At 48.4% G+C, this 25607-nt stretch overlaps 1 protein-coding gene across 1 annotated transcript in view; it reads left to right on the forward strand.

Annotated features, from left to right (window-relative positions):
- The window catches only part of LOC144111478 (uncharacterized), a 165928-nt gene continuing 140321 nt past the window's right edge, over positions 1 to 25607 (forward strand). Inside the window, exons 1-4 of the mRNA XM_077644790.1 lie at positions 1 to 716; positions 5274 to 5393; positions 9305 to 9506; positions 14612 to 14758. Coding sequence (XP_077500916.1) covers positions 9399 to 9506; positions 14612 to 14758 — 255 coding nt within the window. The 5' untranslated portion in view covers positions 1 to 716; positions 5274 to 5393; positions 9305 to 9398. The remainder of the gene's footprint in view (positions 717 to 5273; positions 5394 to 9304; positions 9507 to 14611; positions 14759 to 25607) is intronic.

The raw sequence follows: 25607 nt of genomic DNA on the forward strand, positions 1-25607 counted from the left end.
CATCCATCCATCGCCGCTCGCGTTGATCTTCGCGGCGCTCGCATGCCATTGGCTGAGAAAACGGCCAAGTGTCATGGCGGAGCCCTCGCTTCCGGCTTCAAAAAATGTGACGTAGCAGCCTCTCCTCTTTTCCTTCTTTCCTCCATGCGTTAAGCCGTCATGACATGCGGCCATGTTTTAAACGTTTGTGCGCAGTCAGCGCAGTTTTATGCAGTTTTAAATGCGGCAATGACACTGTACCTGCTTCTCAGGTGGCTTGAAATGCTGCCAGAAAGGTATCATCGAGAGCGCAGTGATGGTTTCGAAATGCCTGACGACTTGTTTCGTGAAGACTACTGCCTGTCAAAAGTCATGGTGCTGTGGCTGTGCGAAAAGCTTCGCCGCGAGCTGGAGAAACTTCGCATGAACACGAGTACTACGTTGACCGTCGAGCAACAAGTGCTTCTACGTCACGAGCCAGTCGAACGTCGGTCGTTGCATACACGCGGTCATTGGGGCAATAGTGAGCTCACTGGGACATGCGTGGACCGCATTTCCCTCCAGTTCGGCGGGATTGGCGTCCGTCCGGCAGGGCTTCCAGCTGCTGGACAGCAGATTCCAGAGGTGCGTTAGTGCTGGCGGCTGTACGCTTGTGCTCACCAGTGCGCCGCACGAACCCCAGCAACGAAGCCTACTTCTTCCAAAACAAGGGGTACAACGCCCTGAAAGCCATGTTGGTAAGAGCAACGGTTAGCGGAAGTTAGTGGTTCCTACAGTTCCGCGGATGGGAAACTGGCCCAGGAAGCGTGCAAAGTAGAACAGAACGTAAATAGCGAGTAACATTATGCAGATGCTCATGGCAACCATAAGCCTTGAATACTTCGTTATATCGCTGCAGATAACTAGAACATGGGAGAATGAGACTCGACAGACGCCAGAGAGCGCATACCGATAAGTTGTTTCCCTATCATGTTGGGGTAGGCGACACAGGGAGCAGTAAAAAAAAAAAATCAAGATGGTTCACTACAGGAACCTGGTCGCAGTCACTTTTGTAGGGTGATTAGTACTTTAGAGGTGCTGTGACCCTATCATATGTGATGGGTGCCCTCGCCAGCGCTCATATCTGTTCACTTTATCACCATTAGACTGATTTCTGTATGTAAAGTAACAAATCATCGTGATAGAAAAAATGTGCACCGCTTGTGTGTCTGCACTGAGAACTGAAATTAAGGGTACGGCCATAGCGTTCTGTGGATAATTGGTGCATGATTTTTTTTTATGCAGTATGTCCTGTCATTTTGGCTGTTTTTCATGCCGCCTTGAAGCAAGGAACTGGCGGAAATCAGTTGCTTGTCTGTACTTCTGATTTTTGTCATGCCATATTACTGCGTCCTTGTCTGTTTAACTATGCGGTGCTAAATTTCTGAAACTGGTGGCATGTATTGCTCACGAAATGGGCAGTGTTTGCCCTGGATGTTTGTCTTCCTTACTCCACCCTGCATGTAATTAACTGCGTCAGGTGATGTTCCTCGCAACGCGACATACTGCATGGTGGCAACCCTACCACTGCAGCTGGAACACCCGCACGAAGCAACGGGAAGTCCTGTTTTCAGTGTAGCTCAATTGCTGCTGCTTCAGTGTTGTCATCTCGTGTTACCAGAGAGGTGTAACTCTGCTAGTTCCCCGTTTTTAACACTAAACAGCATAAAGTATGGTAAAGGGATGATGAAAATCCCTCTCCTGTATTACATTGTATTTCTAAGGGACGTGGCGCAGTGGAGCCAAACTACATTTTGTGACTGTGAGAAGAAGTGAGACGCACATCACAACATCTTGTACCACTACTCGTACCAGGCTTTCACTGAAATCTTTTGATGCATGGCTCATGACACCGTCGCCTCTGACGAAGCGAGTGTTGGCAGATGCTTCACTGAAATCACAGTAGAAAAGCAAACTTTATTTGCTAAGTAGCTAGGTCACAAGTTATTGGCTAGTCTTGCGAGCTGCTTCCAGGTGATGGGTGAAATTTGCTGCAAACCCATAAACAGTGACAGTTAGGCGGCTGCCAGCCCATCACGTGAAAGCAGCACGTGGCGTGTCACTTCATATGCTTAACGCTTTAAAAGGGCTCTGAAACGGGCTCTAAATAATGTTGTGGTATGCCTAGGATGTTTAAAGAAGGCCGCTTCACAATATCCTCCAGCAAGAATTTTTTTAATGCGTTGTGTTGAAGCTGAAGTATCTGTAGTTAATATTTGAATTTCTGCATTTTCGCACCTTTCTCCCTCTTCTCGTCACCTTTGCACACTAAAATGTTGGCGCTACTTTGTCGGCCCCACACGCTCAGTTCCTTTGCTGTGTGCCGACGCACGTGGGAGTTCTTGTGGGGGAGGGGGCAGAGCTTCCGGCCGCGGCCATGATAGCTGCTTGACATCAGAAAGAGTTGGCACGGAGAACCAATGATATCCCTTCGTTGTAGACGTAACGAGCACAGCATGACTCATTGCGCACGGATTCGGGCAAAAGCCTGGCACCGCTGGTCACCGGGCAAACATATTGTAAATGATCAGCTTGCTTTTGAGGTCTTGTTTGCAGCATGAATGCTCGGTGGCCTACACTCTAGATAATGCATGTGTATTATAGCCACCCTAAAACACCCCTTAGTGTGTTGAGAATGTGAACAGAAGTACAGCAACCAGCTAGCCTGTCTTTCTCTCTTAACAAATGGACAGCAACAATGTGGAGCAGTAGTGATAGCTGCTCCGGCACTGTCATTCGCAATTTCAAGGGATGACCTTTTTCAGGAAGATGGGGGGGGGCCAGTGAGTGGGTCCTAAGGCCCACAAGGATGACTAGTTTGGACTTTGCACTTATATAGTGTCTGTGCTCGCTTGCTGCTAAAGCATTTAGTCAGGTTAGTGTGTATAGTGCTGACCATATTACTCAAACAACCGAAAGGGGCACTGAACTGTATTTTATTGACAATGTATACTTTGTGGAAAATTGGTAGCTCTTCATCCGAATGAATGTTTGCCTGGCTGTGGTGATAAGAAACACAGCCGAGCACTTTGAAGCTTAATTTTCCAACGCGGAAACATTGCTTGCCCAGTGGTAGTTGTCGGCTGCCAACTATGACAGTAGAGACACGATAGTAGTTGCATGTCGCTGAGACGAGGAACACAATACCTGAGATATAAAGCTAGTCGGGAAGTTATAGTTTCAAGCACTGAACTCATTTGGTGGCTATCACTAAAAATAAGACTTGTAAAATCTGTCATAGCTATCCAAAACCACATTTTGCATTTCATAAAGTACTGGCTATGTGAGAGCATGCGGTGTCAGAGCCAAGCCACATCACCAGAACGTAATAGGCTACACCGATGGCAGCACCGCTGCAAGAATAACGGTATTGTCAGTTGTGGGATTTTTTTTTTTCAAAAAGTTTCAAGATGAGCAAGCAAGGTTAAACTATAAAAGATGCTGTATGACACTGGGTCATTGTCATGCTGTGCAGGATATTCACCCCAGGCAACAGATCCAAACTTCCTTCAGTGCCCGAATACAGCGTGGCACTACCATCGGCTTTGATCTGACTGGTCTTGCTATTTGAAAATGCAAATTCCCATCTAACTGCGAGCTCTGCCTGCATTATCCCCATAGGGCAAGATCTACCGGAGTATACCAATACTCCTATAGTCTTCTCCAACACTAGATTGTCCCTCTAAACTTACACTGAGGACAAAATTAAAGTTGGTCCGTGTAGCTAGATTACTGCTTTCAACAACATTGTAAACATAAACATTGTCAATTGTTGAAAAATAAACCTCATTTCATTAATGATAGAGGGTCCACATTCACTAAAAATGGAGCTTTTATAAGCTAGAAAATGCCAAACAGTGAAATATCTCCACCGCTGGCATTTCCGACTAGCAGATGACAGTGATGTTGGTACTGTTTTTTGTGCGCAGATCCCTAAGGCTAGGCTGCGCTGTCATGTATTGCCATTCAGTAATAGGAGAGTTTGAGTCGAGGGGCGCAAAAAATTGTTCCTTTCTTAAATCCAATTTTCTCAGCAGTAAGTGCGTCTTTTGGTGCTGAACGAACATAAACATTTCCACAAAGAGCAAAACAGTTGATTTTCGCTGTGGAATTGCCCTCAAGGTCTCTTTAAAAAGTGGTGTTTCAATAGCCATTCAGTCGAGAGCCTCCGAGGTTTTCAGTCGCTATCGAACTCGGAGTTGTGTCAGTGCTACATGGCAAATTTCGATGGCCATTGAAATGGTTCTCGTGTTTTAGGCGAAGCTGGTGTGGAGCCAGAATCGCTACTTTCAATTTTGTGCAAATAACAAAAGTATTTTTATTAATGCGAACTACATGTTGAAATGCACTTTTTTGGAGTCATAGGAGGTTTTTATTTATTATTAAAGGCCAGTTGCGTTGTCTTGAAGCACACTGCCTTTTGTACAATTTGCTGTCTCAGTTTTGTAACGCTCTGGCAACACTGATTCCGTTGACATTTTCGTCTTCTGTGATGGAGAGTATAAAGTTAACGTGCTTGGAGCCAGATAGACACAATTTTTGAATTATTGTTCAGGCTAATATTTTACTGTTTGCATTAAAGTTTGGGAGAATAATGTTTGTTCACGCTTTTGTACTGCGAATGTATTGTGCACAGAAGTGCATGTTGGTGCCTCTCTAAGCAGTGCTAGCAACTGCAACTTTGGGCAACTCTCGAAGGCCCTCAAAATCTCACTAGAGTTCCGCGCTGCTTTGTTGACTCAGTGACTGTTGAAGCTGCACTTGTAGCATCATTCAGTGGCCTTTGAGTCGACTGACTATTGGCTGATGGGCCTTCGAAATGCCTGTATGACAGGGCTATAACTCCGCTTCATATCACAAGTAGTTTGCAGCTGTGTAGATATCACGTTGACTTCAGCTAATCAGAAAGGAACACGCTCCGTAAATGTGTTCACCCGTGCCCGTTTTTCCTGACGGGTGGCTTCCTCTCTAGGAAGGAAGGAGTACCAGTAGGCAGCTGCTCTGTCCTTGTAGTGGGTGGTGCTTGATGTCTCGTAAGGTTCAAAGGAGTGCTGGAAAGTAGAAGCAGAGTGGCTTCTTGTGCCAATAAATAAACAATTTAATTTCCGCGGGAGGGGAAAAGGTATCAAGCAGCAGCATAATATGAATGCAAGGGTTGTGGCTGCGGGGAATAAAAAAATGTCCTTGTGGCAGTAAGTAGTGGAAGCAACAAAGATGCTCAACCTTACCTCAGATCTTTTCATTTTCTCATTCAGGTGTGTGGCTCCAGCCTTCCCATTACAGCACTGGAAGCGTCAGATCCAGGATCTGTCCAATTTATGTCTGGAAAGCCACTTCTCTGTACTGCGACTTCGGTGACGCGGATGTTCCCAAAGGTGACGAATACTTGCCTATAATTGACTGCAGGCATGTGGGGACAAGTGTTTCTGCAGAATGAATTTGCGCTCCGCTGGTGATGTTAAGTGATACATTCAAATTTTTCTTCGTTCTGCTTACCATAAGAGAGTGGAATTTGTGGACACAACCTATGTCAGGTCGAGTAGGCCTGCCAGGCTGAAAACCATGTGTCAGGCTCATGTATACATAGGGCCTTTTGTTTTCATGTTTTTTTTACCAGAATTTGGGAGGGGGGGAAAAATTTGGTGACATTTTTTTAGTTAAAATCCAGGTACAAATCGGGTTATTCACAAAAAATTTTCATACTTGGGGCTTTTTTGCTGTCTTTCTTTTTGCAGCAAAATACAATTTACTATAGGCACTCATTTTTGTGTGGGACACTTTTTTTGCTAGGACATGTGAAGGTGTCTGAAGGTGAAACGAAGAAATGACAGGAAAGAGCGTTTAACTGGCAACGGATTTTTATTTAGTGAAATGCTCACAATGTATAGGAAGGCAGCTGCAGAGGTAATCAGATGCAGTGAACATCACATGGTATAAAAGGCCATAAGAGTGACAAAAGACATAACATGGTGATAAAGCTAAATGATGAAATTTCGCCTTGCGAAACAGTCTCTTCTTTTTATTTAGTAGCCGTTTTAAGGAAATGTTGAACCATGGGTATCGCTGCCTGCCCAGTATGGTACTTGGGGTGTGTGCTTATCTGTTAACGAAATTACTTTTTTTTTAAAACAAAAACCAGTTTTCTTCGAGACTTTGTGCAAAAAAATTTGGTAGGTATTCACCCAAAAATGTTCTGAGTTCTCTATTTATCGAAGCAAAGTCTGCTTTCTTGTAATTTCTTATGAACTTTGGTGCTGGCGCGGAGCGACTCATGCTTCTTGCAGATGAGAATAGAATAATACTGTGGTCACTGAGACCCGGTATAAAAGTTAGTGAAGGAACAACATCGGGGCAAGTAGTCAGAATTACGTTTAGGATACTGGAACTAGTCGGCGTGGTTCGTGTCATGCGCCTACCCACAAGGTTGAATGTTCGCAGTGGGTGTTTTCTTTGAAAGCAAATTCGTATATTCGTCAATGAGCTGTGGCTTTTTTATGCCGATTTGATGCCACTTCCCGTCCTTCTTTTCTCGTCGCTTGGCAAGCACGTGCGAGTTAGCTGTGTGTGCAGGGCTAACCATATGCATAACACTCGAATCTTTGCATTGAAGGTACACAAGACTTCCTTGTCTCTCAGCCAGCGAATGTCTCTTCTTTTAGCTCTCCTCTCCCAAGTTTCGCCTTTCAGTTCTGTGAGGAACCCCGGCGATCTTTTCGTGTTGTGCCGCACGCTAGTGTCTTGCATTCCAAGAGGTGCACAAGAAGAGAGGTCGAAGTGTATAAATTTTCCATAAAGATAATGTACCCATGATCAAGGTACTTTCCGCAAAGCCTCATTACCACTTCGTTACCCATTGTCACTAGGTTTCTCACGCTTCCCTCTATACACTATGAACTGGAATGTGTAGCCGGTTTTCGGGTCTGCAAGAACCCATAGTTTGTAGCCCCATTTCACAACTTTATCTCTAATGTATTAATTCCAGAGTGCGCTTTGGATTTTACCATTCTTTCGTCCACTCAAATTTCGCGATGCGGCTGGAACAATGACACGGAGCAGTCGTTGATGTGCTAAAGAAGCCAGGACACCTTGTCTAGTTTCTGTGCGGCAGCGCCGTTAGTTTTTGGGTCAGAAATATGCAGCATGGCCAGGAGCGCAGCGAAACTTCACCTTGACAGAATGTTTGGAGGGAGAAGCCCGGAAAACAATTTTGCAGCAGCGGCAGTTCCAGTATTCCCATGTACAATAGTAGGGCGATGAACTTCATCATTTCTGCTGGGGTTACTCCTTCCCGCGAACCATCCATCTCGCTGTAGGTTGGTTTCTCGAGGATGTGCATCCACGCATACTTGTTAGTATTTGCACAAATAGCATGAATGACCTCCACCATAAAGAAAAGGCGAAAAAAATCAAGCGCTCGCGATAGCTACTCCGAGGTCAGTGCCCCGATCTCTCCGGGGTCGAAACTCCACGCTTTTTTGAGCTGGTGGAAACACGTCTTGCCCAAATGGAGTGGACACTCTAGAAATAAAGAAAATAATAGTTTGGACACCAACAGAGCAATTCAACCGGCTCTTGATATCCATAAACAAAGTGGACGGCGAATCCGAAACTCACCGGCTGATCGGCTGCGTCTTCCTCATCTCAGCTGAACTCCGATGACGCGACATTGATGTCCGAGTCATCTGTGCTCGAGTCCAAAAGATCACTTGCCGAATCGTCGTGATCGAGCAAAACTGCGATCTTTTAAGCGCGCGCGGTCCTGGATGTCGAATCGCTGTGATCAAGTGTGCGTCAACCTTCGAGCTTGCGCGCCCTTTAAAAACCATCGCCACGCGGTAAAAATGTGAGGCGTGCAGAAACGGAAACTCTACTTTGTATACAATCATCGAGATGGCGCCATGAGTGCAGGGGTGCAGCGTTTTTTTTAAAATGGGCACTCAAAAACGTCGTTCACGCTTGATTGACGCCTAGTGCTGTGGTAAGGAAAGAGTTAACTACAACCTTTGTCCGTAAAGGTTTGAGGCTGATTTATTTTATTCTCTAGAAACGATTCCCCAAAACAAATATTCGTGCGTATGTGTAGCGCCATCTTTTCGGGCTAACCTGAGCTATTTATGTTAATTGCTGTGGCAGCTGCTAGATGGCACTACATGTAGAAAAATATCTTGTCACAAGTGCTCTTTTATGGCATCACAAACAGCGACTGTTGAAACCCCTTGAGCACTGGTGTTATTTGGAGCTGAACAGAGTCTTGATTTTGTGGGTCTTGTGCTAGCAAGTGTCCTTCCCAAGACTGAAAGGTGTTCAGCAACTACTGCTTGTGTTTTGCAAAGCCGCTCATTTGATAGGGGTTGGGTTTGTTGCACGTAGTCATGTCTGGCGACAGCGTTTATTGCAGTCGACACAAGTGCATGCTGCAGAGCACATGTGTTTAGACCTTGGCATGGGGAATTTTCCTGTCCCAAAGTGGTGGTCTTAGCTTTAAAGGGACACCGAAAACAACCCATAGAGTTTTTATTGTGAGCCTTTTACTCTGGCTATGCATGTTGATGTTTGTCTGGGAACAAAACATGCATTTATGGATAAGAAAACGGCATTTAAAAATGGAACGCATTTAGGAACCCGTGATCGCATTTGGGAAGTGAATGCTGGTGCATCCTAACCTCGGGTACCTAGGCGTAAAAAAAAACAACACATCTTTGTCTTTGCAGTTTCCTACCGAAAACGGCCTGTGGTGACAACTGTATTTCACTTTGTGACCTTTTATTGCTCTTGAAAGCTACGTGCTAAATGAAAATTTCGCCTAATTGGCACTAAACTGTGGTAATCTGTTAATGCAAGCCAACTCCAATATGCTTTCAGTGTCCAGATTCTGTCCAGCATGATAAAATAATAAGGTCTGTGCTTTCTCTTCCTAGGAGGTTGCAGTTGCAGTTCCCATTACAGTTCTCATCTCTTGGAGTAATTACTTATTAGCATCTACCAGAGTGCAACCTTTGCGCTACAAATGAAAATGAAACTTTTTAAAAACATCGCCGTTGATCAAAAATTTTCCCTGATCTAGGACTAGGGCATGCGACCACCACCAGTATGGAGTACTCGCTCCACCAACTTGGGTAAGTAGGACGGCAAGCGAGTGTCTGTGCGAGATTGTATTGATTAACAACTAGGGCTGGGAACGATTGTAGCCTGCTGTATTTATTAGACATTGTGTGTACTGTACCAGTTCCCAGTTTTGTTGAGACTGGCTTGAGCACATGGCAACATCTGGTGCTACTCTACGCAGGCAGCTGCAGTACGACCTGCCCATGTGACTGACGCAGCTGGCTGTGGTACCATTCCATGGTCTTCCGCTACCCGTATTTTCAGGACGTGAACGCATGCCAGCACCCCCCAATGCGGACGAGCTCACCAAGCGGGCCAACAAGGAGCTGGACCCGTACATATCACCAGTCTTGCCGTGGTCCGCCGACGAGCACCGTTCCTTGGTATGACGCCCGTGCCGTCTTTGAGTGTTCTCAACTTTGCACGGGAGCTGCCGGTTGGCTCAAGAGTCTCCGGATGTTTCCGTGATTCGGTGCAGTTTTTTGGTTTTAGTGCAGAGTAAGGGCGAAGGAAGGCCAGTTCTATGCATTCACGAGACTTTCTGCTTCAAGATGGAGTGCGTCTTATGTGTTTGATCCTCTGTAAGTATATGGTATAGTCAGGTTGGCTCGAGACCTGAACTGCCATACCATACTTCTGCATGGCAGGAAAATTGCTTTGCAGATTGTAAGGCGATGTAGATCGTCATTTGGAATTTTGTCAGATTTAACGAGATGCTCAGGAAAACTCTATACAAATTTTTGTTTCCAGCGAAAGTCGATAGTTCGGCATTTCGTGGCTTGGTTGTCACTTCTATGGCAGTGAAAGATGGATTTATTACTGCGAAGTTTGGGTTTGAAGTTTGAAAAGTTACTCCTTCCGCTCAGAGTCAAACTTGGCGCTCTCTGATGACGTAATCACCGACAAATGACATAAACGAAGACTCCGTGCTTGGTGGCGATGAGGGCGGAGTCTAGCAACAGACGAAATGAAAGCTACCACCGGCTGGGCATAGCAGGCAGTTTTTACCAGGCATTGGTTTGTTTGCATCTGCCTTGTTAGGGATCCTATTCCTGATCCTGACAACTTCGGCCTTCACTTCAGCAACCTCAACCCTACAGTGTGTGCGATGCAGGTTCATGAGAATCATCTGATGCCGTTAGCTGGAAAGGGCCCTTTGACGGTGAAAAGCTGCTTTTTTCTTGACTTGTATCCGAGTGTAGTGTCTACTGGTACAGCTATACAGTAGCCGACGGGTAATTCGGACTCCAATAATTCGGACTTGTAGGATATTTCGGACCTCGATGAGGCACCGCCAGTCACTCCATAGAAGCGCATACGTATTCGCGACGGATATTTCGGACTTCAAAAGTCCGAAAGTTCTATTTTTCAGGCTAATTTCAGTCGCCTGCTGGCCAAAATTGGCCATCTTATCAGTTTTTCGCCGGCACAAAAGGCGCCATCTTGGATTGAGGTGGATTTATGCTGCAGTTGGCTTGGCTTGACATACTTTCGGTACCTCATTGTTGCCAGTAGAGGCCCCTGCGATCTGACACTTCGAGGTGGCAGCTGGATTGTCATCGCCGCCAACTTACTTTTGCTGCCGATGTTGTCGCGGGCAGTTATCACTTGTTCCATACGTTGAAAATTGGTTGTTGGGGGAAGGAAATTTAGCAGGAGCTATCTTACATCTCAACGGGAAGGGATAAAGGAGGGACTGAGAGAAGAAAGGAAGAAAGAGGTGCCATAATGAAGAGCTCCGGAATAATTTCGACCACCTGGGGATCTTTAACGTGCACTGACATCGCACAGCACACGGGTGCCTTTGCGTTTTGCCTCCATCGAAACGCGGCCACCGCGGTCGGGTTCCAACCCGGGTACATCGGATCAGTAGCCAAGCGCCCGAACCACTGAGCCACCGCGACGGGTCTCATACGTTCGCCATTCGCCGTTTCGTCACTTGGGTTTCTCTGACCGCGTTGACCTTGTGGCGCTCAGTCTTCATGAAGTTACATCTGTTCGCCGTTTTGTGATTACGTCCGGTGGTTCCGCCGCTTTGAAAGAAAAGGGCCTTATCTTTGCGTGTGCTTAACGAGCGGTGTGGTGCACAGTCGGGTTGTTGACAACATGGCCCCGCCGGGTCCATCAAAGAAGCGTGGGAAGTATTCCAACTAAATGCGGTGACCTTGCTGTCTAGCGTGTACAGTGAAAGCACAACCTTGGCGCAAATACAGGCGCAAATCGTTGCCAGCAAGAGAAATTTTCCGCAAGGTAAAATCAGTTAAAGTGATTTTTTTGTACTTCTCGGATTTTTCGGACTGTTCGATTATTCGGACGATTTTTCGGGTCCCTTGGAGTCTGAAAAATCGGTCGGCGACTGTATATCGGACCTCCTCTCGATTCAGTTGCGTCATTTTGGTATGTCGTTACCGAAAACTGTTGCATTCTTGGGCTGGGTAACGAGGACGCTGTTAAGGGGAGCTTGGGCCTTTGCACTGGGGTAAGCTGTGAAGGGGGCACTGTGGAAAATTTATTTGTAGTGGTCACGTTATCCAGTTAGCGTCAGCAGTGGTGTTGTGGTCTGCCATGTGGCACAACTTTTTCATCTGCTGCTTTGCCCGGGAAGGTAGTGTAAAAAATCTGGTTAATCATTTAGTATCACAGGCCGCGGTGAATGGGCTGCAGTGCTATGGCTGTGCTTGCTTTGAAGTTCTTGCTCACATGTCATGACTATGGAGGTTGCCAAAGAAAATAGCAGCAAATATGCCTGTGACACTCCTGGTGAGAGCTTGTACCAGCTCACAGTGCAAGTTTTATCTAAGTTGATGGTACTGCCCAGAGAAAGAAGAAAACTCGGTAGCGATCTTGCACTCGAGCCGCACTTGCTATTTCTAGAAGATGCTGCATGCTTGTCTTATCAGCTTAACATTAGCTGCGTCAGCTTAAAAGAATAATGGTGCAGCATCAAGGGACTAGGACAGCAGGAGAGCGCACACACATACAAGCACCCACATACACAAGTGTGCTCTCCTGCTGTCCTAGTCCCTTGATGCTGCGCCAATATTCTCTTAAGCATGTCTGACCAACTTGCCCAGTCGTATACGCTTCTTAAGCTGTGTCAGCTTCTACCGTAGAAGTTTCATCCTTTACCGTTGAAGGCTGGTGAGGCGTATCATGCCACTGACACAAAAATAGTTGCGCGCTCTCGCAACATCACCGGCGCCGTGCACTAGACTGTAGTTCTCCTCGGGCACTGGAAGTTCAGACCACTCAACCACATTTGCAGGTAGGTCGTTCTAAGTGTGGATATATAGTTGCAGGAAAAAAATGAGGCTTTGAACACATTTGTTTTGCACAAAAAATTCGCTCACCTTCTTTGAATGAAAAGAATAGATTTGTCGCTGGGTAACTGAATGAAAGTGTGCATTTCTGTTTATTCCAAGTTGGTTATGGTAGATCTAATAGAACAGTTTTAATCTTTCTTGGCATCGTCTTGCCTGCAGGGTTTCTAAATTAGCTGTTTTGCAAAAGGGCTGTTGGGGATGTTTTCCAGCTATAACAATTGTACATGAACCTGCGACATTTACGCTGGACATTCTCAAGTTTGGTGATATTGATTTTGGTGTGCGGGTCCCGAACAACTGCCGCATATTCTAAAACTGGTCTGATGAAAGATTTGTATACTAGTAGTTTGATTTCTGTTGGGGATTTACCTAGGGTTCTCCTTAAATATCGAAGTTGCCTCGTAGCTTTATTTACCGTATACGTTATGTGGTCATTCTATTTTAAATCTGATGTGATTATGACTCCTGGGTATTTGTTTATATGCATCTGTATGGAGAATTTCATTTACTCCTTAAGAATGGAGTTCTTTAGGGGAAAGGGAGTAACGCCATGTTTGTGCTCCATTTCTGTGGAGTGGGAAACGTTTACTCACTCTTTATGTGTCCTCATTCTAGACTCATTCTCACCACCAAGATAGCGACACAAATGGACAGGAAGCAGCACAAGTCCTTGGGTCTCCTTTCTTATGAATTACGATTATGTTATCGTTCTTCCAAGGTTCTGGTACGCTCAAAGTCATAAGGCATTGTATATAGGGTGGCTAGTTTTTCTAGCACAAATCTCCCTTCCATCTTTCAACAGATCTTCTGTTACCTTATCCTCACCAGCTGCTTTCCCCCTATTTTTTTGCCTTGGAGGAGTGGCAACACCAAGCAGCTCGACTTGAGAATGGTAGTTCTGAAGAGGACAATCCTGTAGTTTATTCAATGATTAGGTGAAGGGAGCAGGAGCATTTTCCTTTGTACTCAATAAAGATTCAATGAAGGATTCAGCACGTGGAGTCTAAATGGCGACGCCAGCCATTTTAAAGTCTCATTAGTGTCCTTCTTTAAGGCGCACCTTGTTTGAGCTGAAACTGTGGATGTGACAGACGTCGGGGGTTAGTTATTAGGGGCATTAAATGCGTACATTTCTGCATTAAAGATAGTGCTTGAGAAGATGCCATGCATGCGGCCTGAATTGCTGTGGAATTCGCTCTCAGAATGAGTGCCGATGCAACCTGAAGTGGAGGGTAGAGAGAGGGCAGGTAGATACATTCTAGACAACACGAAGTGAACAAAGGAGAGGGGAGCCTCAGGGGGATTTGTCAATGTTTACTCGTCTTCACCCAGATGAAGACAAGTCCTCTTGTCGAACCATTGTCTAAGCACCCATCTTCTCTCTACTTAAAAGATATTTAAAGAATGGCTGAGGTTCAAGTTGGCTGACTGAACCTGGTTGTAAGGAGCGAGAGCTCGGTTCAGCATGGTTAGACACACTTCTCGGCACTGAGAATCTGCCAGGCGGTCTGACTCTGCCTGTTGTCGTCAATACAGTCGCACTGCTGGAAACCCCCAGTGGCTCTTTCATGGCTCTGTGGAACGCCAAGCAGTGCGTGTGCTTATATTTAGGCGAATGTGAGTCACGTGGCTAGGCGCAGCTGTGAGGCGAAGCCAGTGCGGTGTGGCGAGCCACTGACGAGTCACGTGATTAGGCGCGCCTGCCGAGCGAGCCAGTGCCACCGGCTTCGCAACGCGGTAGCGAAGCCCGGCGAGTCGGTGCATGTCAAACATCTGCTCTTCTTTGAAGGCCATTTTCTCAGCGACATATGAAGTTTAGCTTTGCATGCAAGAAGTGGAGTGCTCACTCCAAAAGAACTATTTGCACAATGTCATACATCAGTCACTTGAAGCAATCTTACGAGCTATAAAAACTGCGAATAAGTGCCTGTCGTTGTCATAGGAGCAAAACAGGAACTGTGATGAGTTCCACTCCTCTGGTCTGGTGAACCTCTTTGCTTGGAAAGTGTAACATAGACTACTTGCTCTGCTGCTGCTGCTGCAAAAAAAGGGAGGGCATTTGCACTGCCATGCTGATCAAAAGTGCAGAGTTCGACTCGTGCACATGCTTGCCTCGCTCATGGTTACAGCGCAGTTGCCGTTGTTTTTCATGTGTCTGGCCCCAGGTGGACGCAGTCCAGAGCAATCTGCTGCAGGAAAACGTGGAGGCGCTGCAGAGTCGCTCGGAGGCGCTGGCTGAACGACTGCTGACAACCGAAGACCCCAAGCAGCACGCTGAGCTGAGCGAGATCAAGAGCCAGCTGGACAAAGAGGTGCGTACGGCCATGCTTGGGCGCTGTGTGCCCGTGGGAGGAAAGTCTCCGACCACTTGGGCCACACGTGGGGAGAGTGGGAAAGCCTGTGGTGTGGCGATGACTGAAACTCTTTGACGAGAAAGCGGTTCTGCGAAGGAAGGCAGACGCGTATTCACAGAGGCCAGAGGGCCATTTAGGCAGCCTCTGTGCTCTGTTGAATGTTCTTGTTCCTACGTATTTTCATTGCACGCGAATATTAGCTTCATCATCAGCCTGACTACGCCCACTGCAGGGCAAAGGCCTCTCCCATGTCTGTCAAATTAAACCTGCCCTTTGCCAACTGCGACTACAGAATAGACCGCTTATAACGTAAGTTGTGGGAGTTCCGAATATCCGCGCTATAAGCGGTACCGCGTTATAACCAAAACATCGTGTTTTTAAGCTCTCAGGCATGCCAAACGGGCTACCTACCTTTAAAACACAATTTATTGCACATTTCACACACGCACACACACACAAAACAATTGCAACTGAGCATCAAGAGTGTTTGCATCGAAAGTGCATTACGAGCGGAAGAATGCGGTGATTTTCGTCTGGCGGTGTTTTTTAACTGCAGTTCGAACGATTTCGTCCTCAACAAGACTTAAATACTGAAGCGCTTTGTCGCTCAAACTGTTTTTTGCGCAGTACATTTTCACTTTGCTCAGGTATTCGAGCGCGTCCTTGCATGGCACATCTGGCATTGGGTCGACATCGTCCTCCCCGTCCGATTCATCATCGGTCGCAAGCTCCACGCCACTGCGCACCGCTGCGACAATCGCATCATCCGTGCTCGCTTCCTCGCAGACAACCAGCTCATTTTCATCAGCACTGACGTAGTCTTCGAAAGTGTCTGTTGCGGAAACGATGTTTCCCTCAACGAGGCCGGACCACACGTCGTCAGTGCTGACTGCCTCATCGACGACGTCGCTCTCCTCATCAGCTCCAACTTCGGCGTTACGTACGAAGCCAGCCCTCCGAAAGCACTTGCTTACTGTTTGAGCTTTCACTTGCCACCACGAAGCAACAATCATGTCAATTGCACCCCTTAAATGCACCTTAAGGGGCTGCTGCTGCTGCATGTTCAGCAGAACTCTCTCACAAATTCTTTTCTTGTAGAGTGCCTTAACAGTGGCGATGACGCCCTGGTCAAGGGGCTGACTTTTGGCGGTAGTATTCGCTGGCAAAAATTTCAAATTGACAGCAGTCAACCTGGGCTGAATGTTATGAGCTGTGCAGTTATCAAGGATGAGCACAACCCGCCGCTTCTCTGCCACCATATCCTCATCAAATTTGCAAAGCCAGCTCGTAAAAAGCTCTTGCGTCATCCACGCTTTCTTGTTCGCTTTATACGTTACTGGCAGGTACTCACGCTTTTTGAAACAACGCGGCCTCGCCGATTTGCCAATGACGAACAGGCGACGCTTATCGGTGCCGTCCATATTAGCGCAAAACAAAACAGTCACACGCTCCTTTGAAGACTTGCGGCCCGAGCAGGGTTCGCCTTTCAGCGCGAGAGTACGGTTGGGCAGCAGGTTATAAAATAAGCCTGCTTCGTCGGCATTATAAATGTCTCTGTCCATATACGTCGAGAGAATGGTTCCTAAATTTAAGCGGAGCCAGACTGCGATGGTCTCGTCGTTCACCTCTCCGCTTTCACCGCACACAGCTTTGCAGCTGATGCCATGGCGGTCCTTGAAGCGCTGTATCCATCCGTTAAGGGGGTTGAAGTCATTGTGGCCTAAAAGAGCACCCAGGCACCTAGCTTTTTGCTGGAGCATCGGGCCACTTACCGGTATGCTCTGAGCCCTAACTTCTTTAAACCATCTGAAGAGCGCTGCGTCCACGTCCTCGTACTTCGATGCACGAATTCTCTTCCGCGACAGCGAACTAGAATCTTGCCGCAGTTGCTGCCGCACCTTGTCCCGATTTTTAAAGATTGTCGACACAGTTGTGTCCGATATGCCGTACTTTGCAGCCACCGCTGCCTTCTTCAGCCCGCTCTCAATGTCCTTGATAGCGCACTCCTTCGTTTCAAGCGGTAATGCTTTCCGCTTCTTCACGACGCTTGAAGACGCCGACGACATGGCAGCAGAAGCAGAGAGCACGACAAGCACGCATTGAACGCAACAAAGAAACTGTTGGAAAAAAAAAAAAACGACAGCAGCGCGACTGCTTCTACCCCGCACTCTGTTCAGCGCATGCCCGGATTGGGCGCTGCCAGCATGACGTACGCGCCTCCCCTTCCTTCGGACTCTTCGAGGCCGCCGGGTCCGCCTGCTCTTCTCCCTCTCTCTCGCTCTTCTCTTTTCGTCGCGCGCGTCCCGCGGTGTGTCTGCTGCGCGGGCTGCACCCTTCGCCTGCCAAAAACCGCGCTTTAACCGGTATTCTGGTTTTCGCGCCCGCGTATTAAGCGGTCTGCCTATATATTGAGTTCTATGGCAGGAATACCGGTGGTCAGAAAAACCCGCGTTATAACCGGTTCCGCTCTAAAAGCGGTTACGCTATAAGTGGTCTCCACTGTACCATGTCCCCGTAAACTTGGGTGACCACGTAAATTTCTGCTGCCACCTGCTACGCTTGTCTTCTCTTGGAATCCACTCCGTTACCATTAAGGACCAGCATTTATATTGCCTTCACATTACACTATCTGCCCAAGCCCATTTTTTTTCTTCTTGATTTCGACTAGGATGTTGTTAACATGCATTTGTTCCCTCAGCCACTGTGCCCGCCTCCAGTCTCTTAACATTACACCTATCAATTTTCTTTCCATAGCTCGCTGCAGTGTCCTTAACTTGAGAAGAACCCTTTCGTTAGCTTCCACGTTTCTGCCCCGTAGTTGAGTACTGGTGAGATACAGCTGTTGTATACTTTTCTCTTGTGAAATATTGGTAAACTGCCATTCATGATCTGAGAAAACCCATCGTGTCTGCTCCTCGCAATTGTTCTTCGTCTAGCAAGAGTGGAACCCCGATTATACGACTTTCTCGGGACCACGAAAAAGCGTCGTAAAATGAGGGCATCGTAAAATCCCAACATAAATTATGCCTTTAAACATACTACTTTTTTCGCGCGACGAATTTACGAGAAACTTCAATGTAAACTACAAACATACGCTTAGAAATCAAAATTACCAAAAAAAGTAAATGCGATAAGAATTAATGCTGCAGTACAGGTACCAATCATGCTTTATTCAAATGGACCTTTTTGGCACTCCATTGCCCACTGCCGTGATTCCCGCCAGCCGGTGTGAACTTTAAAAAAAGTCGGTCAGTTTCTTTCGGACCTTAGTTGATAAATGCGGTAAGAATTAATGCTGCAGTACACGTAGCAATCATGCTTTATTCAAACAGAGCTTTCAGGCACACCATTGCCCACTGCCGCGATTCCCGCCAGCCGGCGCGAACTTTAAAAAAAGTCTGTCAGTTTCTTGCGGACCTTATTTGATCCGTGAACTTGCAAAAGCTTTCACTCGTGTTGGGCAACGTCCAAAAGGAGGTCCTCTGCGGCGTTGTGTGAACATCTCAGATGAAGTTCCGGATGCTGTCAATGTGCCGTAGCACCTCGGCGAACGTGGTAGGCACAGGCACGGCATCTGTGGCGTCATCGTCGTTTTTTTGCTGACTTGTCGTAGTATTCCTTTGACAAGGTTTGCGCCGCCTTCATGTGGTTCTCTACAATATCTTTTGTTTTCGTGAGCCTCTGGAGGAGGTCGAGGACGTAGAAGACTACATTTGGGTTGTCGTCACTGCCCTCCCAAAGCCTGTGCTCTAATGGGGAGCAGATCTCAAGGCGAACATAGCGGGAATGCAGGCTTCCAGTCACAGTGACGCTCAAAGCACAGGGCTCTCAATATTCGCCTCAGCACCAAGTGCATTCGCTCTACTAGCTTAGACTGTGGGTGATGGATGGAACTGTGCACCACTTTAATGCCGCATCTTTCCAAAAAAGTAGAAGTTAGGCAGCTGGTGAAGACGCTGCCATTGTCGCACTGAATCTCGGAAGGGAACCCGATGCGTGCGAGCATTGAGAGCAGAGCGTCTACGACCTGGGAGGAATTTAGCTCATTAAGGGGAGATGCTACCCGAAGACACTTTTTCTTAAATACATAACCTGGAACAATGAAACTCTGGCTCCTGTTGCAAATGGGTTGCAAGCCCCAAGGGTAGCGTTGGCCTGGCGGCCTGGGGCACAGCTGGAAACATCCGAAGGTCCTGGCAAAGGATGAGTCGACTGCCAACAGAACAACTTGTTTATTCTAGCATCGCAAAAGAGCAGCCGGTCAGGTCGACCGAAGTGGAGAAACGGGCGACCACGTTACACGACGGAAGAAATCGAAGCCTCTCTCTTGGCGTCCGGGGCAGCTGCCTTTATACTCTCGGAGTCGAGGGCAAGAAGGAACGGCTCGGGATGAGGCGCACGAGACGGCGACGCACGGACACGTTGAGACGAGAAGTGACACGTCCGCCGGGCCGGCGCCGGTCAGACCTCCTCGCCTCCCAGTTGGGGAGCTCCTCTCCCCGGCTGCCTCGCTTTGACAAGCGTGGGCACCAACATGCACACACGCACACGCACACACGAAGACACGTGGCAGTGAAACCTGCCTGGACGCGCTTGGCGGGAGGCGTTGCGGCATCGCTGAACGGGCCAAAATGTCCGCCACTTTGAACGAAGCCCCGGCGTCCGTTGCATCCGCGCCGGCTATACCGCGCGTCGTAGGCGAAACGTAACAGACCGCCCCGCTGGGAGAAGGAGATCCCGATGGTCAGGGGACTGCATCCGCTGTCTGGAGGGATGTCGCTCGATGATGCTCGTAATTGAAATCGGTCATCCCTCGGCGTTGCCTGAGCGCAGCGCACAGAGAAGGCCTCGTTCTCAGGTTCAGGTTCACACAGGACACTGCAAAGTGACTTCGGGAGAGTTGCCATTTTTGTTCTCGTTCCCAGCAAGCGTTAGAACTACGCCAAAACTCAACCGCTCAGTCAGCAAGCACGACACAACCCTCACTAAGCTCTGCCAGCCTCTTTCTCCTTTTTTACTACTGCCTAGTTCCTTACAGTAGTCTAGCAGCACTCAGAACGCGTCCACAAATGAGAAAATTGCACTAGAAAGCACGTCATCACTTTGAAACACTAAACAAAAGCAATTTGTTAAATATCCTGCCTCAGGAAGAAAACGTCAGTAACAAACAACTTTGAGGCGGATTCCTACGTTAGGGGCCTCGACTTAAGCCATCGGCGTTACCGTTGAGACTCCCCTTTTTGTTACGCACCTCAAAGGAATACTGTTGCAAAGCGAGGCTCCAGCGCAGGAGGCGGCCATTTTTAGGAGAGATGGTCTGCAGCCATTGGAGAGGGCAGTGATCCGTCTCAATGATAAACTCGAGCCGGCTAGGTAGCATGACAATTTCTGAACGGCCCACACGAGACACGCACACTCTTTCTCGGTGGCGCTGTACGCCTGCTCACGACAGGTCAGCTTACGACTAGCATACAGGACGGGGTGTTCCACTTCTCCATTTTCCCGTTGGCAAGTACAACGCCCATGCCTCGCTCTCTAGCATCGCACTGAACAACAAACCCTTTTGTGTAGTCTGACGATCGTAGCACAGGCTGGGCGCTCTTTAGGGTGCTAAAAGCTCTTTCCCTTGTCTCGTCCCAGACGACTGTTTGGGGCTCTGTTTTTCTTAGAGCATCCGTCAGGGGAGCCGCGATATCAGAGTACCTGGGGATGTACCTCTGATAGTAGCCGGCGACACCTAAGAACGACCGAATATCGGTCTTCGTGCGCGGTTGCGGGAAGTCTCGCACAGCGGCACCTTTATTTCAGAGGGGCGGCGATGACCCTGTCCAATCACGTGACCGAGGTAGACAACCTCGGCCTGTGCTAATTGGCACTTAGGAGCCTTGACTGTCAAGCCCGCTTCACGCAGGCTAGTTAGCACTGCCCGCAAGTGTGCCATATGCTCAGACCAGGATGCGGAGAATATCGCTACGTCGTCTAAATACGGTAAAGCGAATTCTTCCTGTCCCCGCAACACTTTGTCCATGAGGCTTGAAATGCATTATGGCGCGTTCTTCAATCCAAAACTCAAAACTTTAGGACCGAATGTTCCCATTGGTGAAATGACCGCCGTATACCTACTAGCCTCTTTTGTAAGTGGAACCTGCCAATAACCCTTGACAAGGTCTAGGGTGGAAATAAACTGAGCACTACTAACTTTCTCAAGGCGCTCCTCGATGTTAGGGACCGGATAAATTTGATCCTTAGTGATGGAATTAAGCCTGCGGTAGTCGACGCAAGGACGAGGTTTCTTGCCAGGTACCTCAACTAAAATCAAAGGGGAGGTATAATCACTCTCACCCGCCTCAATAACACCGAGCTGTAGCATTTTCTTTTCCTCAGCCTCCATAATATCGCGCTGGCGGGGTGACACCCGGTACACCTTGGATCGTACTGGCTCTGGGGAGGTAAGTTCTATTTCATGAGTAAGGACAGAAGTCCTACCAGGCCTTTCAGAGAACTGACCTTGAAACTCTTGTAAGAGTTGGTGTAGTTCAGTTTTCTGCTCAGGCAACAGCGGTGCTTTACTGTTTAAGTCACTAATGACCTGATCGGTGTCTTCCCTGTTCGTCACTGAGCCTAGTCCCGGAAGCTCGACCGGAAGCTCTTCGGGAACGTTTACCATCATACACACCACTGCTTCCCGTTGTCTATAGGGTTTGAGCAGATTACAGTGGTAAACTTGCTGTGCTTTCCGTTTTCCTGGCAGACTCACCATGTAGTTAATGTCCGGCAGTTTTTGAACAATCCATGCTGGGCCCTCCCACTGCACGTCGAGTTTGTTTTTTAGCGATGTCTGCAATATCATTACCTCATCGCCCACTTCAAAACGACGGGCCCTGGCTGTCCGATCATAATAAACCTTGGCCCTCTGCTGGGCCTTTGCCATTGCTTCACCTGACAACTCCTGTGCCCTTCTTAAGCGTTCGAGGAGCCTAAGCACGTACTCGACCACGACTGGGTCGTCGCCCCTGCCTTCCCACGAGTCTTGAAGCATGCGAAGCGGAGACCGCAGCGAGCGACCGTACACCAGCTCAGCTGGCGAAAACCCCGTAGCCGCATGCAGCACGGTCCTTAATGCAAACATCACCCCAGGCAGACACAGCTCCCAATCAGTTTGTTGTTCAAAACACAATGCTCTCAACACGCGCTTCATGACGGAGTGGAGCTTCTCAACGGAATCCGACTGTGGGTGGTACACTGAGCTGTGTAACAGCTTTACCCCACATCTTTCGAGAAAGGCTGTCGTCAAAGCGCTAGTAAACACTGTGCCCTGATCTGACTGGATTTCCGCAGGAAAACCAACCCGCGCAAATATGGACAGTAGTGCATTGACTATCTCAACTGAGCTGAGTTCTTTAAGCGGCACTGTTTCAGGGAACTTTGTCGCTGGGCAGATCACAGTCAAAATGTGTCTGTACCCCGTGGCTGTTACCGGCAGAGGTCCCACTGTATCCATAACGAGTCGTCTAAAAGGCTCCGTAATGATAGGTACCAACTTCAACGGCGCCCTCGATTTGTCCCCTGGTTTGCCAACCCGCTGACAGGTGTCACATGTCCTCACAAAGTGTTCTGTGTCACGAAAACACCCTGGCCAATAGTACTCTCGCAAGAGACGGTCCTTAGTCTTAACTCCTAGGTGTCCGGACCACGAACCCCCATGCGACAAGCGCAACAGATCCTGACGGTAGCACTGAGGCACGATAGCCGATCGAACTCCACTCCCCTGCGGTCTAGATACTTCCGGTACAGGACCCCACCTCTTTCCACAAAACAAGCATTTTTCTTGGCGATACCTTCCTTGACATTGCAGCGCATGTTTTCTAGGCTGCCATCCTTCTTTTTGCTCGGCTATCAAAGCCGACCGGCTGACTTTTAGCAACCTATTAAGTCCATCTGACGTAGGCGCGATGAGCAAATCTGCAGATAGCTCTTCTAACTTTTCCGTGTCGGGCATTTCCTCTCCAGTATCTGGTGCCTTCAACGCTACAGGCTCAATTTTATTCAGTTCGGACGTGCTCTGAATATCATTATGATCCATAGCGCAGCAACAAAACAGGGGACAAACACAAGCGCTAACTTCCACTGCAGCTTTATTTGGTGCACACAGAATTTATACAAGAAGTAACGAATGATACCAATGTTTTGTTGCTGCGCTATGGATCATAACGCATACTTACTAGCCCGAACCATCACCTTGTTAAGTCTGAATATCAGCTTGCTGCGCCTCCGACCCTTTCTCATTGTTCGACAACGTCGGCCCCGCAACTATCACCTTTGCAGCGAGCTCCCGAACTCTCGATCTGGTTAAGGCCTGAACGCTAGCCTCACCAAACAAAAGCCCCTTCTTGCGCTGGAGGCGATCGGACCTGTTCGAAAATAGGTACGGGTACTGGGGGGGCAGCATAGATGACCCTGCGGCCTCAGTCTCAAGTGCTCCGAAAGGTCCTTCAATAAGCACTTTTGCTACGGGCAGACACACGCTATGAGCTTCCACGGCTTGCTTGATCCATGCACACTCGCCCGTGAACATATCGGGTTCTACATAAGAGGGGTGAACTACATCCATTGTAGCTGCGGAATCACGAAGCACTCGGCACTCTTTCCCGTTCACGAGGAAGTCTCGCATGTAAGGCTCGAGAAGCTTCATGTTCCCGTCAGTGCTGCATAATGACAAAAACACGACTTTTGTTTTTGTTTCTGGACACTGCGCCGAAAAGTGACCCGGCTTCTGGCACGTATAACACGCGCGCTTGCCTCGTCTCGAACCGCTTTCTGCATTCTGCTTCGGCTGCCGCCGTCTCCTTACGTTCGGTCGGACTGCTTTCAATCGCATCCGCACTACGTGTGTCCCCCCTTGCTCTCATGGGTGTGAACTTCGGCCTCTCAGACTTGGAGCCAAATTCACGCTTTTGACCGTCCTTAGCTCCGCGAGCCCGCCGCGTCACAAACTGCTCGGCTAGCTCGGCGGCTTTAGCCACTGTACTAACGTCTGGCCTATCCAAGACCCAGTACCGCACGTTCTCAGGTAACCGACTATAAAACTGTTCCAGCCCGAAACACTGCAGAATTTTCTCGTGGTCACCAAACGCTTTCTCTTCTTTGAGCCACTCCTGCATGTTTGACATAAGCCTGTAGGCAAACTCTGTATATGACTCACTTCTGCCTTTTTCATTTTCCCGAAACTTCCGACGGAACGCCTCCGCTGACAGCCTGTACTTTTTTAGCAGACTCGATTTCACTTGGTCGAAATCCTCTGCCTCCTCTCTCTTCAAGCGAGCGACTACGTCGGCCGCCTCGCCGGGTAACAAAGTGAGCAAGCGCTGTGGCCGCGTTTCCCGAGAGAACCCCTGCTTCTCGCACGTTCGCTCAAAGTTAACCAGGAACAAACCAATGTCCTCTCCAAGCTTAAACGGCCGCATCAGGTCAGTCATTTTGAACGATACTCGTTCTCCTGCACCGTGTGCCTCACTTCCATTACGAGCGCGTTCCATCTCTACCTCGAGACGCTTCATTTCCAAAGCCTGTCTATGGTCGCACTCTTCTTTCTCTTTATCTTTTTGTTCTTTACGTTCGCGCTCCTGTCTTTTCGCCCTCTCCTCAATGGTCTCAAGGCATTCCGACAGCTCGTCATCCTCAGCCTCCAACTCAAGAGTAGCCCTTAGCAGTTCTGGTTTTCTTAGTTTGTCTGAGACATCCAGACCCAACTCTCTTGCAAGCTCCAGCAATTTCGGTTTGCGCAACGACTTCCAATCCATGGCTGCTCCGAATTCTGCTTTCTCTACTGCCTACTATTGTCTTGTTGCAAACTAACCCGGCAGAAACGACAACCACAATTACCAGCTCTGTTTCTGACACTAACAAAAGCCTGGCAAAATTCAGAAGAAGAAAGTCCCGCACTCACCAAACCTCGCAGCCAAGAATTCAGTGCAGTCGTTCCGCTGCAGGCGACCAGTCATCACACAGGGCTCGTTGCACTGCTCCCGGATGGTCGTTGTGCTGCTCAGCATACAGTCGACCGCATATCTTCGCTGCTGGCCTCCGTTGTCGCGATCCCACCGCTGGCAACCAGTTGTTGCAAATGGGTCGCAAGCCCCAAGGGTAGCATTGGCCTGGCGGCCTGGGGCACAGCTGGAAACATCCGAAGGTCCTGGCAAAGGATGAGTCGACTGCCAACAGAACAACTTGTTTATTCTAGCATCGCAAAAGAGCAGCCGGTCAGGTCGACTGAAGTGGAGAAACGGGCGACCACGTTACTCGACGGAAGAAATCGAAGCCTCTCTCTTGGCGTCCGGGGCAGCTGCCTTTATACTCTCGGAGTCGAGGGCAAGAAGGAACGGCTCGGGATGAGGCGCATGAGACGGCGACGCACGGACATGTTGAGACGAGAAGTGATGCATCCGCCGGGCCGGTGCCGGTCAGACCTCCTCGCCTCCCAGTTGGGGAGCTCCTCTCCCCGGCTGCCTCGCTTTGACAAGCGTGGGCACCAACATGCACACACACACACGCACACACGAAGACACGTGGCATTGAAACCTGCCTGGACGCGCTTGGCGGGAGGCGTTGCGGCAGCGCTGAACGGGCCAAAATGTCCACCACTTTGAACGAAGCCCCGGCGTCCGTTGCATCCGCGCCGGCTATACCGTGCGTCGTAGGCGAAACGTAACACTCCTTATAGAGTTTTTTAGGCTGATTTCAAATATATATTTAGTTTTATTGCAAGTTTCAGTTTTTGTTCTGTACTATGACAAAGTGCAAAATATAA

The sequence above is a fragment of the Amblyomma americanum genome, chromosome 11 (assembly GCF_052857255.1).
Source record: "Amblyomma americanum isolate KBUSLIRL-KWMA chromosome 11, ASM5285725v1, whole genome shotgun sequence".
Taxonomy (NCBI): Eukaryota; Metazoa; Arthropoda; class Arachnida; order Ixodida; family Ixodidae; genus Amblyomma; species Amblyomma americanum.